We start from the raw sequence: 20,420 nt of genomic DNA, 5'->3' as shown, positions 1-20,420 counted from the left end.
AGTCCTGCCCCTTTCAGTGATCCGCTGCGCAGAAATGCTCAACTCGATTTATTCTTATGTCGATATAAAGGGTAGCCCACGTCACAAACGTAGTGGCGCGCCTCCAATTCACGTTAGTCTTGGCTATGAATGTCCAAAATATCAATCTAGAACTTCCTGTGTCTACAGAAAAGTGGAATATATCTGCCCTTATGGAGCTAGCTGCGTATTCGGTGTCATTGTTTTGGTTGTTGTTTATACAATTGGATTAACCATTTAGGACCCTCGTGGTGAATTATAATGGAATCCGCCCTCTCCACAGTAATGACATTGTTTTCACGTGCGTCTTGAACACAGCTTCTGTTTTGTGACGATTGAGCGAAAATTAACCTTAAAATGATCGAGGTCCTTTCTGTGTGTGAACGGTTGAATTCGGCATTCGTAGATCAACCTTGAGATTAAGGTTACTATGTGAAACCTAGAAGGTTACTATGTGAAACCTAGGATAAGTACTACTTTCAAGTATGTCAACATTGTACAACATTTTGGCTGCGCTGGGAGAGTTACTTTTCGTGGATTTCCTTCTTCAATGCTTTTAAAGTACTTGCATCCACTGCAAGTTTCAAATTATCTTCCCATAACATTTTGCGAGTTCTGGGCGTGTCTGGCCTTTTGATACAACTGTGTTTGACTGGTTATTTATGAGAAGCTTAACAATACATGACAAGAACACTTTTTTCTCACACGAACTACTTTCAGTCTTGAATGAAGACTAGGTTGTGCAAATAATACTTTCACAAGAGGGCGGTATTTATAAATACTTGCAATGTTTTATTATGATCAACAAGGTTTCTTTGTTCAACCAAGACTTTGTATTAACTTTTTACTGGCAATAGTGCATATCAACATTATCAAAGAGGTACCCAGAGTATTGGTGGTGGGGGGGGGGGGGGGCTAGGGAGTTGATTTGAAAAGATGAGTGTGGAGGGAAGTACCTTTGTTTATTTTTTACTAAGATTTTGTGAACAGTTTGGTGTGGATACAATTGATAAGTTTTTCTAGTTGAGGTTCAAGTTGAGCTTTATCACTGCCATTGTTAATAATAAAATCCCATGTCACTCCTTCATCAAGGGCACATTCTGACTCTGCATCATCAATACCTGTAGAAAACCAATAACCAATAAAAAAAAATTAATACCCAATAGTCAATAATCAAAATGCAATATTCAATAAGCAAAGATTTATAAGCAAAAATCAATATTCAATCAAAAGCGTGTCCAATCAATAATCAATCCAGTAAAGCAGAGCTGTCAACATTTGCAAACATCCTTTTCCTCTGGCAACTCACACCTGTAATCTCTATGTAATTCTTCTTCCAAAAAGTGGACTTAATTATTAGGAAATAATTGAAAGGTAACTTCAAGACAAATCGAGGAGAGTTTGCAGCTCTAGTTAAAGTATGATCAATATAAAAATTATGTGAACCAATTTCAAACAGACCTTTAGTAAAGACAAACCCCCTCGCTGCTCGTACGCTCTCTTCAGCAAAGACTCGGACTGTTAGGGTTTGTCTTGGAAACGTCTCCTTGAAAAACTTCACATCAGTTCGTCTCCGTGCATCGCTGATAATCCAGACCCTGTGATTTGAAGATGCTGATTCTATAGCGAGACAGCAGAAGTATGAAGGGTCTCTTCGTCTCTGCTCCTCACCCCAGGCAATCATCTTAGCTCTGTGCTCTTCCTTGTACTCTGTGGCATCAAGAAGCCTGCTGTATTCCAAGTTGTTCTCCTTTATCACAGAAATAAAACAATAGAAAAGATAGATGACAGATGTTTGGGAGTAAAAAACACTCAGGATGTAAACCGCTTTTCACTTTCAGCAATGTATAATGCTACGCACATGCAAATGAAGCTTTATAGGAATATGGGTTTAAGTAAAGTTTCCATGCGTGCTCTTCATTGCCTCAACCTCAAAACGACAATCATTGCGTCAGTGCAACAAGGTAGAAACTCCACTTTCAGTTGTTGTGTGTCAGCAACTGCAGATCGATAATTAAGAGCCTTGCTCAAGGACACAGGTGTTATGACCAGGACTCTAATCCTAACTCTGAAGTCACAGCAACCAGAACTTGAATTTAACGCATTTGGCTGCGCATGCTAGTGTTAGTACTATCAACATATCATCATAACGAGTTGGTTATCTTTACCTTGGCATATTGTTCTTTAAGTGGACCGGAAAGCCTCAATATCTCACACAAAGCTGACCCAAACCTGATGAAATGGAAACAAATATAGCCTTAAATTAAAGGGGTTCAATTAAACTTGAAAGCAATTATATTGTGAAAGCGCCTAAATGTATCTAGCTATACAGTACAGACCTAAGTACTAGTAGTAGCAGTACGCAACACGAAGTACACAGTCAAAACAAAAGTAGAATCATGTTTTTCTTTTTGAATCATGTTTTTTTTTTTTAACTGACCAGTTAATCATTTCAGTTACCGTTCAAGCTTATATAGGGGGAAATGACCATCACTCCCGTCAGTTAAATCACACTCACTTGACTTGGTGATCATTCATTTGACATTCAGTTCAGTTGTTCGAATCAGACAAAAATTAGCATTGAATTTGCCATTTATTCGGTTACACTTACCTCTCTTGCAAAATATCAGTTACAAAATCTTTCCCAGATTTTCTCTTCCCGCTAAAAACGAGTAAGACGTCCGGTTTATTCATTTCTTTACACCAAACTATTAAATATGATCCGCTTTACCAGCAGTCATGTAATGTTTACAAATTGTGCTGGTAGTTTGCATATGTTTGTTCGTTATCAAATGCTCACGTGACTGTCACATGACCAATATTCTCTGAACACATTTTTGTTGATTGTCATAATTAAATTGCAGTTTAACACCTAATTTTCATATCAACTATTCAATACTTTATACAATCAAAACTGAACATTTCTTAAAAAACAGCTCTTGAGGTGCAACTTTAGGAATTGTTTTCCATCATCTAACCGATCCCTTTTCGCCACGCCTACCCCCATCACCATTACTCAGGAATAGCGCCACCTAGTGCTGATTAAATTATAAACAGCGACAATGGCTGCCTGCTTTTGCTGTTTTCGGTGCTGGCCTGGCGGTGGTTTTCGCAGCGGTCATGTCCCACTGAAAGAAATACCCACCGTTACCTTGGACATGTCACATATGGGTGAGTTAATCTTATTGTTTTAAACATTTTGTTTCCTTTGCTTTTTCAAGTACAATTAGGTGGAGTTTTATTTAATTATTTGATACATTGCTGTCAATCATTGCATCTATTTCGTGATAAACCCTTTTTTTTTACCAGACAAGCCAGAGACCCTCTCTCTAGTCTGTCTCTGATGAAAATTTCATAGAGCCAGAGAGCTGCTCATATTAACCCCACAAATTATTTAAAGGGATACAAATTTCCAACACTCATGAAGCAAACCACAAAAAATTAGGCCGGATATGGCATTTATTAATTTAATTAAAAGGCACTGAACATGTTTGGTAATTGTCAAAAAGACCAGTACGTAAACGTATAGTTGCGATAATATAACTAGTAAATGTAGGCCTATTCTCACTTGGTATGTGTATCCCAACATATTCGTAAAATAACAAGCCTGTGGAAATTTGGACTCAATTGGTCATTGAAGTTGCAAGAAAATGATGAAAGAAACAACACCCTTGTTGTGCAAAATAGTGTGCTTCTGATAGGAATAAAACTAGAAGGCTTCTGGCCAGAAGTCATTTATTATCTTAGTGAGAAATTACCTCTTTCTCAAAAACTATTTTACTTCACTTCAGAGGGAGTCGTTTCTCACAAAGTTTTATACTATCGTCAATCGACAGCTTTCCGTTGCCCGTCACCAAGTAAGGTTTTATGCTAATATATATTTTGAGTAATTACCAAACGTGTACATTGCCTTTAATTGCCTCATCTTTTGCTTCATTTATTTGCAATTTTTCACTTTGTAGATATTTGATTTGTCTGTATTTTTTTCAGGGAGTGATGTTGTCATCGTGAAATCAGGAAGAAGAATATGTGGCACAGGAGGAGCTCTTGGGAACGCTCCATTGGTCCAAGACAAAGCCTACTTTGAAATGAAACTACAATCTACAGGTAGATATATTCACGCTGACTGATGATACAGTTTTAGCTTGAGATACATTTATGAGGACATTGAATCACTAGTTTCACGTCAGCGCCATTATGTGAAATCTTTTAAACAACACTGACTGGCGTACAGTTGTAGCTTTGAATTACTAAAAGCCAAGCTCAACTATGAGGCCAATGACATTAGATCACTAGTTTCACATCAGCGCCTGCATGTGATTGTGAATTTGGCCCTGCACACAAAATTGTATTGTTTACCAAAATTGTAAATTTTATTATTTTGTGTCCCCCCCTCCCCCTTTAATAAAAAGGAAAACAACAAAACGGTGACAATCCGACGCAAACCTCCCCAAAAAATGTTGCCTCAATGAACCATCGTGGCTCAATTTCATAAAGCCTGTAAGCACAACAACTTGCCTAAACACAGAAAACCCTTGCTTAGCAAAAAAAAAGTAACCAGCCAAAATACATTCATTAAACATTGGTGTGATTGGTACCCCAATCTGCTTGGCAAAGGATTTTTCCAAGCAGAATTTTCTGCTAAACAGATTTATGAAAGTGTGCCCAGGCCTGAATGTATAATGGAGGTTTTATTTCAGATTCTTAATAGCACAAAGTCACTGAGAGACTAACCGTGGCATGGTTGGCTTGTGGGTAAGGCCCTCACTCCTCACCTAGGTGACCCCGGTTCGATTCCCGGCCAGGGCCATATGTAAGTGTTGAGTTTGCGTTGGTTCTGTGCTGTGCCACAAGGGTTTTCCAGACCATCCGGTTTTCCTCCCTTGGGAAAAATCAAACACAATATCCGTGGTCATAATGGGTTGATGTGGCTGGCAGCCAAAGGCGCCCTTGCATGCCTGCTTCTCGAACACATTATAGCCGCGTCCTTCGCAATTTAGCTCTTAGCTGCAAGTAAGGATAATTAGCCCCCCAAATTATTAAGTTTTTCTTAAATTATATTATTCTCATTTTATAAATGTGTGTACAAAATGTATGATGATACATTTTCTTGTTTTTGTTATGCCTTTGTGGGTTTTTCAAGTCTGGATCCCCCTCTGATAGGAATTATTTTTGTTTTTTTGTTGATTTTCGCTGACTTTAATTCTTATTTACATTGTTATTTCTTTGTATTTTTCTGCTGCCTGAAATTAAATAAATAGAAAGTACTAGTTACATGTAGTAGCTATATATCTGACCAGTAAAATATTTGAAACATAAGTTAGCTTTATGGAATTCTAATAAAGCTTTTTTGTTTGATCAGGCCTATGCACTATTTGGATTGAATCCAAAAGGCTTGAAAATACATTTATATAGGGATATTTGAAAATTTTAGTCGATGTTGGGTTTAATTTTTTATTTTTTTATCTTATTACTTTTGTTTAAATTTTTTTATGAACATTGTCATCTTACATTTTATCCAACAGGAATCTGGGGCTTTGGAGTCGCTACCCGAAAGTGTAATCTTAACACCCTGCCTCTTGGTAGCAAAGCAGAGAGTTGGGTGCTTAGGTCGGATGGTTCCATTTGTCATAATGGGGAGGTTACACACAAAATAGAAGGAGATATCGCCGAGGGTGACATTATCGTAAGTTTAAATTTACTTCGAATTGAAGAATTTTAAGTTTACAGGATATGTTTTTGATCAGTGCTCACTTTTTTGGCAAGAAAGTAATGTCACCTTGTCTTTTTTTAACTAACAGTTCTTCTCAGAATAACCCCAAATCATTTAGAGATTATCATTACATGGGCTCGATTTCACAAAGACTTAGGACTAGTGATATTAAATAACATATGGCTAGTACTAAGTTAGGACGAGTGACTCCCCCTAGCTGGAGATAAGACTAGTCTTAAAGGCAGTGGACACTATTGGTAATTACTCAAAATAATTATTAGCAATAACATAAAACCTTTCTTGGTTACAAGTAATGGGGAGAGGTTGATGGTATAAAACATTGTGAGAAACGGCTCTCTCTGAAGTGCCATAGTTTTCGAGAAAGAAGTAATTTTATAATTGTTGTTTTTCCAGGGTATAACATATGACCATATTGAGATGAACTTTTATAAAAACGGTGCACCGCTCAATATTCCTCTGACTGGAATCCGTGGCACAGTTTATCCAGTGACATACGGTAAGCATAAGGGTAAAATTTATCTTGATAAAAGCGAAATTGAATAGAGCCAGTTCCTCGAACTCGCCTGGCCAGTTACGGGGACAGGGCTTACTCCAACATTGCACCAAGACTCTGGAACTCACTTCCGGAATACCTCAGACAAATCCACAACATCACTCTCTTCCAGCAGAAACTCAAAACACACTTGTTCTTGCTTGCTTTCCAACATCTTGGCAAAACTTGACCGGCGCCTTTGAATGTTTTTCTCTTTCAGTAAAGTGCGCCTTATAAATGCTGTAGTTTATTTATTATTATTATGTCAGATGCTTCTTGAAAAGTGAATCAGCAGAGATGGGGGAAGAATATTCAAAAGCTTAGGCCTGGCGACAAACAAGGATTTTTCAGGAATTGAATTGAATTGACTTTATATGAATTGAAATTTTTTTCAACAGTTGATGAGGGAGCAATCCTTGACGTGCAATTCAGCGAGTTCTACCACACACCGCCTGCAGGATTCGACAAAATCATGTTCGAGCAGTCGTTATTATGACAGGGTCCGCTTAAAACTCAACGGGGCTGACGACAAAATTGAGGACCCAGGGACAATCTCTTATGGCTTACCCCTGAGCTTGGATCCATGTGACTTTTTGTCTTGCCTTTGAACTTCCAAGATGAAACTTGTGGAAATGTTTGAGCGGAGGGACCAGGGTTTTGTCTTAGTGCCGCTTCAATGACTTGATGTTTAACCTCTTATGTATGATATTCAAATGCTGTTTCAAGCTTAGCTTATTCAAGTACTACAGAGAAATCTAACAGGATATACATTGTAGGAATGAAGGCTACATCATCATCCATAGAAACAAGATGCAGGGTTGAGGTAGTGGTTCCTTTCCTTGTCTTCCACCTCCAGGACTCCAGTTCGAATCCCACTGGGGGCACTACATGGATTGGGTTTTCAGTCACTACCGGATTGTACTGGTTTTCCATTTGGGTTTTCCTCCAACATCTAAAACTGAGCATGTCTTCTTGTTTTCTATTCATCCTGTTATTGGCGCTAATTGTGCTGTTGGATTGTGTAATAAAATAAACAAAAGAGCCTCCAATACTTGAAGCTAGCCACAGACACATAAATAGTGCACAAGTAAAAAAAATAATAATAATAATTTCAAAATGCAAAGTAGCTCAGGATGAATATTTGATTGTTAATAATCAGATTCAGTTCTGCTAAATATCCAATGCTGAACATTAACTTAAAAACACTGGACACTAAATTGTCAAAGATCAGTCTTCCCACTTGGTGTATCTCATTCTTCACTAATGCATAAAATAACAAACCTGTGAAAATTTGAGCTCGATCGGTCCTCGAAGTTGCAAGATAATAATGAAAGAAAAAACACCCTTGTCACATGAAGTTCTGTGCTTTCAGATGCTTGATTTCGAGAAATTCTAAATCTGAGGCCAAATTTGTGGAAAATAACTTCTTTCTTGAAAACTATGTTAGTTCAGAGGGAGCCGTTTCTCACAATGTTTTATACATTGTACTATACTATCAACAGCTCCCATTACTCGTTTCCAAGTAAGGTTTTATACTAATTGAGTAATTGCCAATAGTGTCCACTGCCTTTAATCAGTCATAGGAAAGCTTGTAGTGATTGTAGAGAGCAGCCTTCACAGTGGACCCGAGTGTTATACACTTACATCAAGGGATACACCAAGTGAGAACACTGGTCTTTGACAATTAACAAATGTGTACAGTGACTTTAATCAGTCATAGGAAAGCATAATGAATGTTACATGTTATACTTGTAATGATTGTAGAGAGCAGCCTTCACAGTGGACCCAAGTGTTATACACTTACACCAAAGGATACACCAAGTGAGAACACTGGTCTTTGACAATTAACAAACGTGTACAGTGACTTTAATCAGTCATAGGAAAGCATAATGAATGTTGCATGTTGTATTTGTAGTGATTGTAGAGAGCTGGGGTGCGTTCCACTCGCGCAAACGTTACCAACAGTTGCGCACGTTCGCCAACAATTTCAAGTGGAACGAGTTGTTCGCTGCCACCGTTGGCGAACGTTGGCAACTTTAGGCGAACTAAGGCCGTGTCCGAATTGGCGACTTCGGCTACAGCTACGTCTAGATCAGCGCGTCTGTCAGTGTTAAAGAATAGCAGACGCGCGCGCCCTAGCCGTAGCTGTAGCCGCAGTCGCCAATTCGGGCATGGCCATACTTCTGAGGTGTTGGCGAGTGATTTTTAAAATGGTGGACAAGCATATGGTATTATTTCTTTGTTACAAACATAATTACATTGTATTTTCGAGGGGATGATTATGCAGATTTGGAAAAACAAAGTCAATTAGTTGATGTAATGATGTCAAAAAGAGGACTATTGCAGCAAAATAAAGTATAAAAAAAAACTACGTATGGTGCGCGCCATCTTCATTTCAGGGCGCCGCCATATTGACATCGCATATACGCACCAATCGTTCAAAAGATAAAAAACGTTTGCGCGAACAGTTGCGAGTCGTTTGCAAGAGTGGAACGCACCCCAGTCTTCACAGCGGACCTGAGTGTTATACCCTTAACAAATATTTGATGACTTGTCAACAAGTCTAGGCAAAATAGTTATGCGGATATTTTTGCTAGTACATTTAGTGAAGTCACAAGATGTATTTGTAATGTCGCAAAGATATTTCACTTAAAATCATGATTTTGTAACCCGTAATAGGATTATTTTTGAATATTCTCATAAATTAAACTGGACTTACTATTTATTTGTGACAACAGTTTCTCATCCTATCCCAGGACGCATCATAAGGTCGACTGATCTTGTGACAGGAAAATTATGCGAAATTATTGTCAACCCTTGAGGAAAAATACTTCAATTTTATACCCTCACTTTTGATTTATTACAGCGAATGTATTTAAAATTGGTGCGAAGCACTTGCTTGGATTTATTAATATATAAATTATAACTAATGATCGTTTGACGGTACCTTTTTTTATGTTACAGAGAATCTTTAAAACTAAGTAAAACGACATTTTAACGAAGACAGTTCCCACAAAACAATCAAGTACTAATTAATTAATGGTAAACATGATTATCTTGTTTTCAAATTGAGCAGGAAAGTGTTTTTATGAATTCTTTGTAGTGGTTACCAGTATTTTTGACTTGATTTGTATATTTGTTCCGAATTGTGCATTATTTTATTCACATACTAACACTTTAAAAAAAATTTTTTTTATGCAAGTCGCCAGACACACAAGGCCTGAACGCCACTTCAAGGTGTGGGCTTCATTATTTTTTCAGAGGCCGTTGCCACCTACTCCTAGGGCTGAAACAGGGTTACCCTATTTACAGTCCATACGGATGTAGGATTGGGAACACTTATTTGTTCTTGTTGTTTGGTTATTTGGGTTGGGATACATGTAGTTACTAGTTAGGTTGGGCTACTTGAAGATGTATTGAAAGGTGTGGATTGGTAGAGCTGACAAAATAGTCAAAATCGTGTTTTGTGTGATCAACCACATAAAAAGACAAACATGTGAAAATGTGGGCGTAATCCCTCGGTAGAGTCAGGAGAAAATGTGTAAAGAACCATGCACAATTTTCAGCATGTTAACCCATTATCCTTGCTTTTTTTTTAGTTTTTCAGGTACAGTTTTTACGACATACAAGTTGATTTTCACGGGAAAATATTTCACAGAAAAAAATTGTTGTAGCATGAACTTCACAATCAGTAAGCTTTCAGGCTAAAATTTAACAATTTACCAATCCTGTATAACACATTTAAACTTGTGTATATACATAATCTTAATTATTTACACAACATTCTTGTTTAACACTATGTTAGTTGTGACTTTTGTGGACTAGGCAAAATAATTTTTATTTTCATCCTTCAGTACCGTTTTTTTGTATAATCATGTATTTGTCATCCATTCATTAAGAAGTGAGCCAAGTTATAGGTTTGTTTTTTGTATAAGTGTGCTTATAAGTCAGCTAAATATTAAATGTAATGCACATTAGTCATAAGTAAATTGTTCTTGTTACTATGTTCTTGTCATTAGCATTCAGGTTGGCCAATTGGTGTCTATCCTGATTTCACATTTTTGGACCCCAGTTCGAATCCTGCCTACAGGAAAATCAAATACAGCTATTTGCGAAGGACGAGTGGCGCGTCAGTGACATGTCCTGGCTGAGCGATTAATAGGCAGCTTTAGACTTCACATCCACGTACATCGACTGGTATGCGATGTCATGCTGATGCTTTGCTCATCTGTCAAGTCGTCACCAACGTTGTCTGCATGAGTCAAGGACCCCAAAACAATGGTTTTTACGTTCACTCACCATGGTAGACGTGAACAAGGTTCTCGTTTACCAGAATCTAAAGCTGCCTACTAGCACTACTGGACTTACTTGGCTAACTACCTTATCCAACATATGATTTGAGGCATTGCATGGTGAGGTATCAATATATATTTGGTTTGCGGTAACACCATGTGTGTATCTACTTGCCAGGTAGAGTTTGTTCTTACAGAACTGTCTTGCTTAAATTCTACTACCGCGGAGTAGATTGTTTGGGTTTTCGGGAGACTTCTCAGTTCTGAAAAGAACTGTCCTGCTTATTAACTATTCAATTCAATTCAAGAATACAGTTATTTCCATACTCTCATAAAAGAATAACAGGGCGGATGGTATAGAAATAGGCTGGGACTACTACTTTAGCTTATAGGATCGTAATTAACTGTACTACCGCGGAGTCGGTTCTTGGGTTGGTCTCAACGTTTCGACTAGCTTGCTCTTGTCATCGTCTGGAGTCTGTCTTATCCAAGTTCTTTTTCTGTGAACCAGACCCACACTTTCTTGTAAATTTACCTCATACAATATAGGTCTATCGGCACTGGCTCTCAATCAGCAAGAAAGCAAAGCACATCACTCAAATCTTATACAAAATGGACAACTTTTATTGAAGTTAACCTTTACTACACTTTAGATTATATAAAAATCTTTTAGAACAAATAAATTCAAACATTTTCCTCAATGTTTGTGGAGGAGTTTGTAGAGTGTAACTTTCAGACTAAGGCTAGTTTTACAAAATTTACAGTTAACTGTTTTGAGAACTATTTTTACACAATCTACAGTTAATGTTATTGTTTGAATTGGTTGGGTTTGGCGCCCTCATTTTCACATTTATACCGCAACATTAAAAACTCCACCTTTGAATAGTGCCCTGCACGCTGCCATGACTGGAAATCGGGTGGAATTTCTTTGCCTCTTTATCGGCCAGTGTCCGGCAGGCACTTGTCTGATGTCCTGCCTATGCCCCGACGATAATGATGGATTGTCTCGGTTGTCAAAAATTTGGCCCGGCTTGTGCGATGCCCTGTCAGACATCGGCCAGGCAATGACAGATTTATTGATGACCAGTTTGCGATGCAAAATGCCACACCAGGTTTTAAGTCCGAGTTAAAAGCAACTTGATGCCCACCCGATTCCCCAAGGAGTTCCATGGAGCCTGCAGCTGAAAATGTCTAGAAATCCATCGCAAACGACTTGCAAACCCATCACAAGCTAATTGTGACTGGGGCATTAGGAAGAAACCAACACTCCCCTGTCATCTCATCGTCATCCCTTTCACTTTTTTTTTATTATAGAAAACAAGCTTATTAATTTTGGTTTTTACCCATATACACCGATGTGTGTCAGCACTGTATCCTCAGTAGTTTCCCGAGATCTGTGAAAACGAAAATCACAGGCATAATTACTCGAGTGGGATTCAAATCCACAGCCTTTGCAATTCTAGAGCAGTCTCATACCAACTAGACCACCGAGATTGCCCGGTAGCTAGAGGCAGTTCGAATCCTATGTTTTAGCATCGGGGGAAGAGAGTAAGCTTGCAGTAAAAAGATCCTCCATGGATCCTCCTTCAAACAATTGAAGTTTGAAAACCTGGCTACGGCTGTAGATGTGGCTACAGCTGTAGATATGGCTAGAGCTATTCAACAATCCAGTGAAGCCAATCTTTGTCTACAACCAACAGAGCCACTGCCTAAGACTGTCTGTTTGTTCGTCTCCATGGTGAAACTGGAGCCCCGACTTCTCAGCAGAGGAATGAACTCAGAGGAGGGAAGGGGTTCTGTTTACTGATGACTAACTTCTGATGCTGATGAGAGATGTACCCCTTGATATAACCCTGTAAGCGAGAAAAAGTCAATGGATTAGAAATTTAACCCTCCTACTGTCTGACCATTTAATATAATCAACTGTGGATTTGAAAGACTGATAAACTATGCCAGCTAGTGATGATGAATGCACCTACGCAGTGCAGTCAACCCTCCGGGCCTTTTCCAGCTGTGCACCTTGTCTCTGGATTTCCTTGCCAGAGGAGTTAAGGGACCCAACTGATCTGTCATCATTCAAACGCCATCTTAAAACCTATCTTTTCAATCTTCAATTTTAACCACAGTGATTTGTAAGCGACCAGCGCCTTTGAATGGTCCTCCAGATACTGCGCGCCATATCATTTTTCTGTTACTATTATTAATAGCTGTGAACAATAATTTCAGTAAAGATGGTCGTTTTACCAACTCCAATATATGGATGAAAAAATGGAGAATGAACTCACAAAGTTTTCAGTTCAGGTTTCACCACTATGCTAGTGGCTTCACCAGACTTGGCAACTCATCACAGCTGGTTTTCTCCTTTTATAATTATCAGTTATAACTGTAGCAATGTGACCTATGTTTACATTCAAACCGCCCTCTGTTGACAAAACTCTGTATACGTCATGTTTCGCCGGGTAAAAAGACGCGTAAGATTGCATACACTTTCTAGCTAGCTGCCAAAACACAAAGGTTTTGCCCGGCGGTATGCGCACGAATCATGTTATGGTTTTCGAGTGACGTCAGAGGTCACATCGTCTATAGAGGGCATGATGAGCTGGTTGACAAGGCTGTACCTAGACCAATTTTAGTGGTGGACATTAAATTAAATGTAATCAAAGTCCACCTAGGGCGAGTGGATCAACAAAATCGTTTATGTTGAATTATGGAGTCATTATTACTGAAGTGGTGCCAGGTTTCCAAACTGTTCGTGTTATGGGGCCATACAATAAGTTGAATGTCCTTTTGACTATAGTTTTTCTCTGTGACATTTGATATTCCTTATCAATAGCTGTGTCTCAGATCAATGCACAGTGGACAATGTTTTTAAATCTGTGCTGGGCGGCACAATGTATTTTGCTCAGAGTGCTGGGCAAAGATTGTGAGTCCTGGGGCCGATTTCACAAAGAGCTAAGATTGATCTTAACTGCAAATCAATCGTAGTTGCTAAGTAAAGTGTGATGTCACAATACAAATCACTATGGTGATACTGACAATTTGTCTTACAATGAATTTTATTGCTTTGTGAAAGCGAGCCCTGGGAAGGCCCGCCCAGCACAACCCACAGTGGCTACAACACTGCGTTGTTGTAAATGGTTCCAAATGAATCTTTTCAAGAATGTGAACAATAATGATTTGGTTTGTACCTGATGAATAAGATTGGCAAGGATGCATTCCACCTCCGCAGAATCTACATCTTCGATATCAAGGAATGTCAGTACTGATACAAACTTCTCGATGCTAAGCTGGAAGGAACTCGTGATCATGTGCCTGTAGAAAGAACAAAACAACATTAATAATAATAATTTGTATGCAGGCCAGGCTCTAAGTGCTTTACGAAGAAAGTTGTTAATAGAGTTTATGTCTGAGCTATGACTGACAAACTTGCTAAGTACAGAAAAACTGGTTACCAGCAAAAATTCTATGAAGTTTACAATGTTGAGACTGGTGCCCCACTATTTTTTTCTTCTTTTTCAAACTAAGCAGTATTTTCTGCTTAACAGCTTTATCAAATTGGGCCAAGGGCACTAAAGTGATGGGCATTAATGTATTTTTGTAAAATGTCTTTATAAGAACAAGTTGGTATTATTATTGTAGTAACTTCCTATGAGAATAAACTCACACTCTCTTGAAGAGGTTGCGATATGTGATAATCTTGAGTTTGTCCACGATGAGGTAGACACCGCATTTTGCGAAGAAGATCTCGTGGGCCTCGATGGCACTGTTGAGCAGCTTCAAATTACCCTCGATGACTGCCTGCGACACGTCGGCAAACTGCATCAGGTCGTACTTCTTGAGGAGGGAGATCTTTGGCATTTGACCCTTGGGAGTAGAAATGCAAGATGAAGTATAAATCACAAATAAGGAAATGTTTAATAAAATAAATTTCATACAAGAGACTTAATGAGGCCAGTTTTTACCATTAATAAAATGAAAACTTTTTAAAAATTATAGCACTCGATTTGTATATTTCTAAGCGCCATAATCAGACTATTCAGATTGTCAAAACATAAGGGTTTTAAGTAATGATGAAACTGCTACTTGAATGTGGACGGGTAGCTCGTTCCAAAGCATTGAAAGCTATAACCCAAAAAGCACAATCGTCACAGTGTGTATTGGTGCGGAGTTCCGGGTAAAGCTACAAATGAGCAGTGGAAGAAGAGCTACAGTCGGGCAGCATTTTTGTAATGAAGTGCGGTTACAATAGAGTAGTCAGAATGAAGCGGAGGGGAGGACTATTTCTTACCAGAAGCATCTTGACTGGGAGGAGGTAAATAAGAATAAGACGTTTGTTCTGTCTGCTCGCTCGGTGACAACGCTGGAAGGCGAACGTCAGAAACTCTTCGGCTGTTAGGAAAAAAAAGATTTTAAAATCATCATCAATTTGAAATGTTTTCTGGCTGGCTCTCTCCTGTGAAATAAAAGTACATTGTTCCCTGGCTGAATTGGCTCTGGTACTGTGACTGTGATCAAAAACATTAATGAAAACTTAAAGATAAGAAGTGGCCAGCCATGTTATGCATTTACATGCCCTGTCATGACACGTGTGTCCTTGAGCAAGATGCTGGAGCACCACTGCATCTCAAGGCTAAACATTCCCCAGGGAGTTGAGAAAGTTCAAAGGAATGTTATTGGCCCAATGACAAGCAAGTGCACTATTGAAAAGCACATTGAGACGTTATTGTGAAATGGGCTATGTAAAAACTAGTTATTATTATTATTATTATTAACATTATTATTATTATTATTTAAAACTCCACAACATACCACTTTTGAAGTCACTGTCAAACATGGCTTTCCTCCCTACGTAGTATCTGTAAGTAACTCGCTGTGAGATGCTGAACTGGTCTTTGAAGCTAGAGCTATCAATGGCCCTGATTAGAGGCTTACACAGCTGCAGGTTATTTGTCTGGAAGTTAAGTCATTAGAAAAATAGTAAAAGCACTTAGCACAGGCTGAAACCTACATGTACCAATGAGCCACTCAACATCTATGCTCTGCCGTCGATTTCACAAAGAGTTAGGACTCGTCTTATCTCGAGTAACTTGTCCGAACTTAGGATTAATCTTAAGGTCTGCATGCCACAGTGCAGGGTTGGGACCCGTAAGTCCTAAGATTAGTCTTAAGTTAGGAAGAGCTTTGTAAAATCGACGGCTGTACTCCCCATCGCATGACCGGTGCAAACAAGGTCGTCAGCGCCTACTGTACATCGGAAGATAAGTCTCTCCGGATGTTCTGCTCTCCCCGCTTGAGATTCAGAGAATAGCACATGACAGAAGAGAATGGGAAAAGCTTGTGTTTAGCTGTGCAGCCGACTGATGATGAGGATTAGTTTATAGGGATGGGATCACTGTAGCGCAAGAAAAAGAACCCAGTGCACTTATCGAAAAGAAGAGGGGTTCGCCCGGGTGTTCCTTGTCTGATTGGCAGCATATTGCGCCACAGCACCTTGTAAACCATTAAATGATGCTATGTTAAAGAAATAGGTCTTATCATTCAAAGGTAGTCCCACGTACCTTGCAGGAAAAATACTGTATGTTTACGGTGCCTTGAGCGTCACTGAGTGAGGGATATGCATTCTATATAAGAAGCCACTATTATTATTATTATTATTAGGTATACCTTGAAGTAGATCTTGAAGAGTTGGTTGACCAAATACAGCATTCCCCACTTCTTGGAGTCATCAAGAGATGCTCGGCTTTGGTTAAAAAATAAACACATTCAAATCACAATTTATAAAATAATAATCAGCCAAAAATAAGAACAAATAAATGGTTGGCTCTGTGGTTTCTTTCCCTGCCTTTCACCTTAGTGCACCCCGGTTCGAATCCCACCTCAGGCCTTGCATTTGGATTGCTGTTGGATGTGTAATAAATAATAATATTATAGTTTGTTTTAATCAAAACAAATTGCTCAGAACAAATTGTTTGAATGGATACTATTTAATTGAATACAGAATAATAATAAAACAAAAAGCATGCACAAACTTGGAAATCAACCTAATTTATTGTTAATAATTCCTTGTAAACAATTACTTAGTTAAAAAAATTGTAAGTTATTTTTATGAAAAGTGATGCTTCAATTATTTTGTTGATGAAATAAAATAAGAATCCATATTGTTTCTAGTTCCCAAACTGACCATTGATAAACAAGAAAGAACCAAACTTCACACAGCACCAGTCTATCTGGACACAAGCCTCAGTTTGAGCCCCATAAACTTGTGCATGCAAACTTAAAGATGGCGTTATATTAACACTGGTTCCCTACCTGTCCGCTGCACAGATTCTAAAGCAACCCATCAGGGTATCGGCGGCTTTCTCCAGCTTCTCTCCCGGTTTACCCTTTCCTTTCTTAGACAGCTGTACATCAGCCTGACGAAAGTAAGAAGACAACAAACTTCAAATTCTGAGAAAAAAAAGGCTTGCTTGAAATCAGTCTTTAAGTTTTATAAAGAAAGGAAGTGTTAAAGGAAGATTACACCAAAAAATTAATGGTCACAAATATTACTTCGTAAGAAGCACTAGAGCTGTCAAAAATGTACAACTTTTTCTCAATCGATTCCCTTCAAGGAAGGTGGTTTTGGAGAAAGGATTTAACAAAAATTCAATCTGAGAAACGTGTCTGCATAAAATGTTTACTCAGATTATGCATTCTAATTACGGATTATTCTTCCTGTGTGGCCAAAAAAAACTGCAGATATTCGAAAATATCTTAAAAATTCTACCACCTTTTCAAGTGAAATTTTAGCAGGTTAGTTTATGATTCTATATAAATGTACATTTATATAGGATTAAAACAATCAAATGGTTAAATAAAACACCAAAAAATGTATACTTTGCCTCTAAAACTTTTAAAAGAAAAGGAAACTTAATCCTCTTTAGAAATTATTTTCTTCAAGAGTATTTTAATCAAGTGCTGAATACTCACATTGTTTGCAAAAAGCCTCAGGTCAAGGGTTACTGCATACATAATTGGAAGAGCCCTAGAAAATATATGAATATTCAAAGCAATTATTTACAATTGATAAATATTCACGAATCTATAACAAACTCCAAGCAAAGAGACTTGTCTGTATAAGTAAGACATTATTCTTTTGTAGTTGGAAAAAAATGGCAATCTCCTGCAATTTAATCTCCTGCAATTTTTATGACTTGATAAAGTTAAAAACTTACCAGTTGTCATCTTTATGGCTCTGGAATATTTTGTTAAACGATCTGATATTTAAGGTTAACGAAAAGTTGATGGTGATGATATAATGACATAATGAGAGTGTTTTAGACAATTCGAACAGCTTTTTTCCTGTATTCGTTTTTGGAACTCCTTGCCTGGTGCACGTTTCCCTCCCTCCCACAATCTAGCCTGTTTTAAGAAGAATATCAATTCCTACCTTCAGCTCCACTGGAGTTATTTTCATTTCAAATGCTTTCTTCTCGAAGCCCCTCACCAAGAGTGGCTTTTAGCCTTGTGTGGGACAAACTTGCGTAAAAAAAAAAGCAAATTGCCTTAATAGTTGGTATTTACGTCAAAGGATACTGCACAACGACGGACTGGTAGGCATAAGCTTCAATAAAATCATGGTTGGCCACACACTGGATACATCTGTAACAAAACACAAATATTATAATTATATTATATATAGAATGTTTAAATTGTGAACTACACCAAAAACAAGTCCTACGGTCTTGTAGATCTTTCACCAAAATTCGAGCCCTCTTGGGAGTTCTAGCTGATAACATTCATGCTTCACAAATTTTATCATGGACTGAGCAAATTTGTGTTTACTGCTAAGAAGTTGTATAGCTGTAGTGGTGTCTTGCCACGTCATCTACCTCTAGGACCCCGGTTCGAATCTCACCGGGGGCACTATGTGGATTAGCTTTTCAGTCCCACTTGACCCAATGGGTTTTCCCCAGAATAATTATCTGGTGTTTTCCGCCCAAATCTCAAACTAAATTGTCTTCACTCTTATCTTTTTTCCCTCTTCTCGTTTGGATATATCCAGATCCAGATCCAGTTAAAACTGGATCTGTTGATGATGTTGAATTGAGGATGGTTTGGATATACTTACTTCAAATGGCCTGCGATCATTTCATCGTATGGCTGTTCGAACCACTGCTCACACTGACCCTCCGGATTCTCAAACCGATGAAGTTTCGGACTGGCGATGTGAGGATGTCTAAATGATAACAACTCCTAAAAGAATTAAGAACAAAATAACTCATGAATTAATTTTCACACTTTTTAGGTCTATAATAAAGTGAATGAACACTTCAGAGCAGTCAACATTTGTATCTTGCAATCCCGAACATTCTGCAAAAATATTTTAACTATTCTCTCAAAAAACACACGCAAAGTGGGGCAAAAACTCTCAGTGTCATCTCACAATTTTTTTCAAAGAGGCACTGTTTGTCCAGATCAATGGAGGCCTGTATCGAGTGTGCCTAAACCGTATTATTTGTTAAACTTGGTGAGAGTTCATGAGTCCTAATTTCCTACATTGGTCTGTTTTGACCCACACGATAGTCATGATAGTGCCCCTCACTGCCTAATGGAGTCAAATTGTATGAGTTCAAAGATACATACCGCTGATGTTGCTCCATCTCTTCCGTTGATGGCATCCTCAAGCTGAGGAAAAAATAACTATGAATGAATGCTGATTGTACTACTAATACTAATCCTATGGGGATAGGGAGATTCGGGGATAGACCCAGTAACTGGGGCGCTGTACTCCTTTTTTTCAAAATTTTGACATTCTCGGTCGTACTATACTACTAGTTCGACCAAGAATGTCAAATTTCGAAAAAAAGGAGTACAGCTGCCCGGTCCTACTACTTGCCGTCAACTCGCCGACTTGCCGTCAACTCGCCGACTTGCCGTCAACTCGCCGTCAACTCATTTTCGCGCCGTCAACTCATTAAATTTACATGAAAAATCTATAAAAAGGGGGCACGGAAGTGTTAAGTCTGGGCTAAACTACATATTTCTCATGGTTTTCGGTACAAATTCATTCACAAAAACGACTTTGTGTTGAGCCGCGCGCCCCAGTTACTGGGTCTATATGGGGTTTACTATATTTAAAGGAATGTTTTAAAAAATAGATAAAATGATGTTGATATGTAAAATGATGTTGATGAACTGGTGACTAATAATAATTCGTTGCGTTGTTTTTGTTTAAAAATAAAAGCCAAGAAAAACTGGGACTCTTTCCAGTATTTTGAATGATAACCCCTGCCTGATAACTTTTCCTTTTTTAAAGCCATTGGACCCTTTCTGTACAGAAGAAGAAAAAAAAAGTTCACCGATTTACAAATAATTTACAGGGTTTACAGAAGGTAATGGTCATGGTGAAAGACTTCTCTTGAAATATTAGTCCATGGAATGCTTTACTTTTTGAATTTAAGTTTGAAATAGGTGGTGCCTAAACGTTGTATGCACCTGCTGGCTGTCCTGTGCGATTTACACACTAATTTTACGGGTTACTTACAAGTTACACTACAGTTTTGTACACGTTGACGCGAACACAAAATAAATAGCAATATTCTCGTGTGAATTTTGATCCACAGAGTGCTGAATAACTACGATTTTGTTTTCCTAATCCAAGTTCATTTCAAGCTTAACACTCGATGACAAAAGTAAATACTTTTAGATCAAATAAAAGTGAAGAAAAACAAGAAATAACTCACGAACCTGCTGCAAATATTGGTTTGGACTGGAGTGCGCCATTTTAGTTGAAAGGTCAAACTTTGTGTCCTCCTTCCCATAAGTACAGCAGCTGGATACTCTTTACCGATACAGAATTCGA

General features: G+C 38.3%; 3 protein-coding genes across 3 annotated transcripts; 1 reads left to right on the top strand and 2 right to left on the bottom strand.

Annotated features, from left to right (window-relative positions):
* Nucleotides 1–939: 939 nt before the first annotated feature.
* On the bottom strand, nucleotides 940–2,978 carry LOC117298249 (phosphomevalonate kinase-like). Its single transcript, XM_033781386.1, has 4 exons — nucleotides 2,630–2,978; nucleotides 2,187–2,250; nucleotides 1,480–1,768; nucleotides 940–1,139 (listed from the first exon to the last, which is right to left on the bottom strand). The coding sequence occupies exons 1-4, from the start codon at nucleotides 2,710–2,712 to the stop codon at nucleotides 991–993; spliced, it is 585 nt and encodes a 194-aa protein (XP_033637277.1). The 5' UTR covers nucleotides 2,713–2,978; the 3' UTR covers nucleotides 940–990.
* A 96-nt stretch (nucleotides 2,979–3,074) lies between these two features.
* LOC117298248 (SPRY domain-containing protein 7-like) lies at nucleotides 3,075–7,538 on the top strand. Its single transcript, XM_033781385.1, has 5 exons — nucleotides 3,075–3,189; nucleotides 4,009–4,125; nucleotides 5,544–5,704; nucleotides 6,146–6,248; nucleotides 6,683–7,538. Exons 1-5 carry the CDS (start codon nucleotides 3,081–3,083, stop codon nucleotides 6,778–6,780), a joined length of 588 nt encoding a protein of 195 aa, XP_033637276.1. The 5' UTR covers nucleotides 3,075–3,080; the 3' UTR covers nucleotides 6,781–7,538.
* A 3,940-nt stretch (nucleotides 7,539–11,478) lies between these two features.
* Nucleotides 11,479–20,376, bottom strand: LOC117298247 (PCI domain-containing protein 2-like). Its single transcript, XM_033781384.1, has 13 exons — nucleotides 20,306–20,376; nucleotides 19,202–19,243; nucleotides 18,687–18,811; nucleotides 18,152–18,217; nucleotides 17,791–17,832; nucleotides 17,546–17,600; nucleotides 16,886–16,989; nucleotides 16,241–16,316; nucleotides 15,386–15,527; nucleotides 14,865–14,965; nucleotides 14,241–14,440; nucleotides 13,765–13,888; nucleotides 11,479–12,429 (listed from the first exon to the last, which is right to left on the bottom strand). The coding sequence occupies exons 1-13, from the start codon at nucleotides 20,339–20,341 to the stop codon at nucleotides 12,337–12,339; spliced, it is 1,206 nt and encodes a 401-aa protein (XP_033637275.1). The 5' UTR covers nucleotides 20,342–20,376; the 3' UTR covers nucleotides 11,479–12,336.
* Between the last annotated feature and the right edge of the window lie 44 nt (nucleotides 20,377–20,420).

This window comes from Asterias rubens, chromosome 13 (assembly GCF_902459465.1).
Source record: "Asterias rubens chromosome 13, eAstRub1.3, whole genome shotgun sequence".
In the NCBI taxonomy this organism is placed as follows: domain Eukaryota; kingdom Metazoa; phylum Echinodermata; class Asteroidea; order Forcipulatida; family Asteriidae; genus Asterias; species Asterias rubens.
Note: the sequence above shows the minus strand (reverse complement) of the source record. Positions and strands in the feature narration are given on the sequence as shown.